At 66.2% G+C, this 536-nt stretch overlaps 1 protein-coding gene across 2 annotated transcripts in view; it reads left to right on the forward strand.

The window, feature by feature from the left end:
- The window catches only part of PPP1R12B (protein phosphatase 1, regulatory subunit 12B), a 62,184-nt gene extending 61,654 nt beyond the window's left edge, over positions 1-530 (forward strand). Inside the window, exon 26 of one of the 2 annotated variants that reach the window (XM_014533420.1) lies at positions 373-457. Coding sequence is in view for 1 of the 2 variants with exons in the window: in XM_005886359.2 (XP_005886421.1) it covers positions 373-459 (87 nt within the window). In the remaining variant the exon portion in view is untranslated. Of the gene's footprint in view, positions 1-372 lie in introns of both variants that reach the window. The other variant, XM_005886359.2, reaches the window with a different exon arrangement.
- The last annotated feature ends 6 nt before the right edge of the window (positions 531-536 follow it).

Genomic DNA, 536 nt, shown 5'->3' on the forward strand with positions numbered 1-536 from the left:
TAGTTTTATTCATTTCAAACGGGCCGTAGTTTGCCCACGGCTGTTCTAGGGTCTCTGACCCCCTCCCGCTCCAGCAGCGTTCGCGCAGGCACTGCACCCCACCCCACAGGGTTTGCATGTGCGCCCACGGCTGTGCACCCCTCTGGTTCCTGGTGGGCGACACGCACGCCTGCGGTGGTGGCAGAGCCGTGGGAGGGCCGCCCTCCTGCCCGCGACACCTGTTCCCTGGAGGGGCAGCCACCCCTGAACCTGCGGCGACACCAGGGCTCTGATGGCCGGGTGGGGCACCGGGCCTGGCCTCCCTCATGGTCACATGACCGGCCCTGGGGGCAGGGTGGTGCTCAGGGCTGTGACACCCTCCCTCTCCCGCAGGTGTTAACAGAACTGAAGTCCGACAACCAGAGGCTAAAAGATGAGAACGGCGCCCTGATCAGAGTCATCAGCAAACTGTCCAAGTAGCCGCGGCCCCAGATGGAGGCCGGCTGCTGCCCCAGACTCGCCTTCCCGTGGAGGGCCTGTGGGGAGGCCGCCTGCCT

The sequence above is a fragment of the Myotis brandtii genome, unplaced genomic scaffold, assembly GCF_000412655.1.
Source record: "Myotis brandtii unplaced genomic scaffold, ASM41265v1 scaffold975, whole genome shotgun sequence".
Taxonomy (NCBI): domain Eukaryota; kingdom Metazoa; phylum Chordata; class Mammalia; order Chiroptera; family Vespertilionidae; genus Myotis; species Myotis brandtii.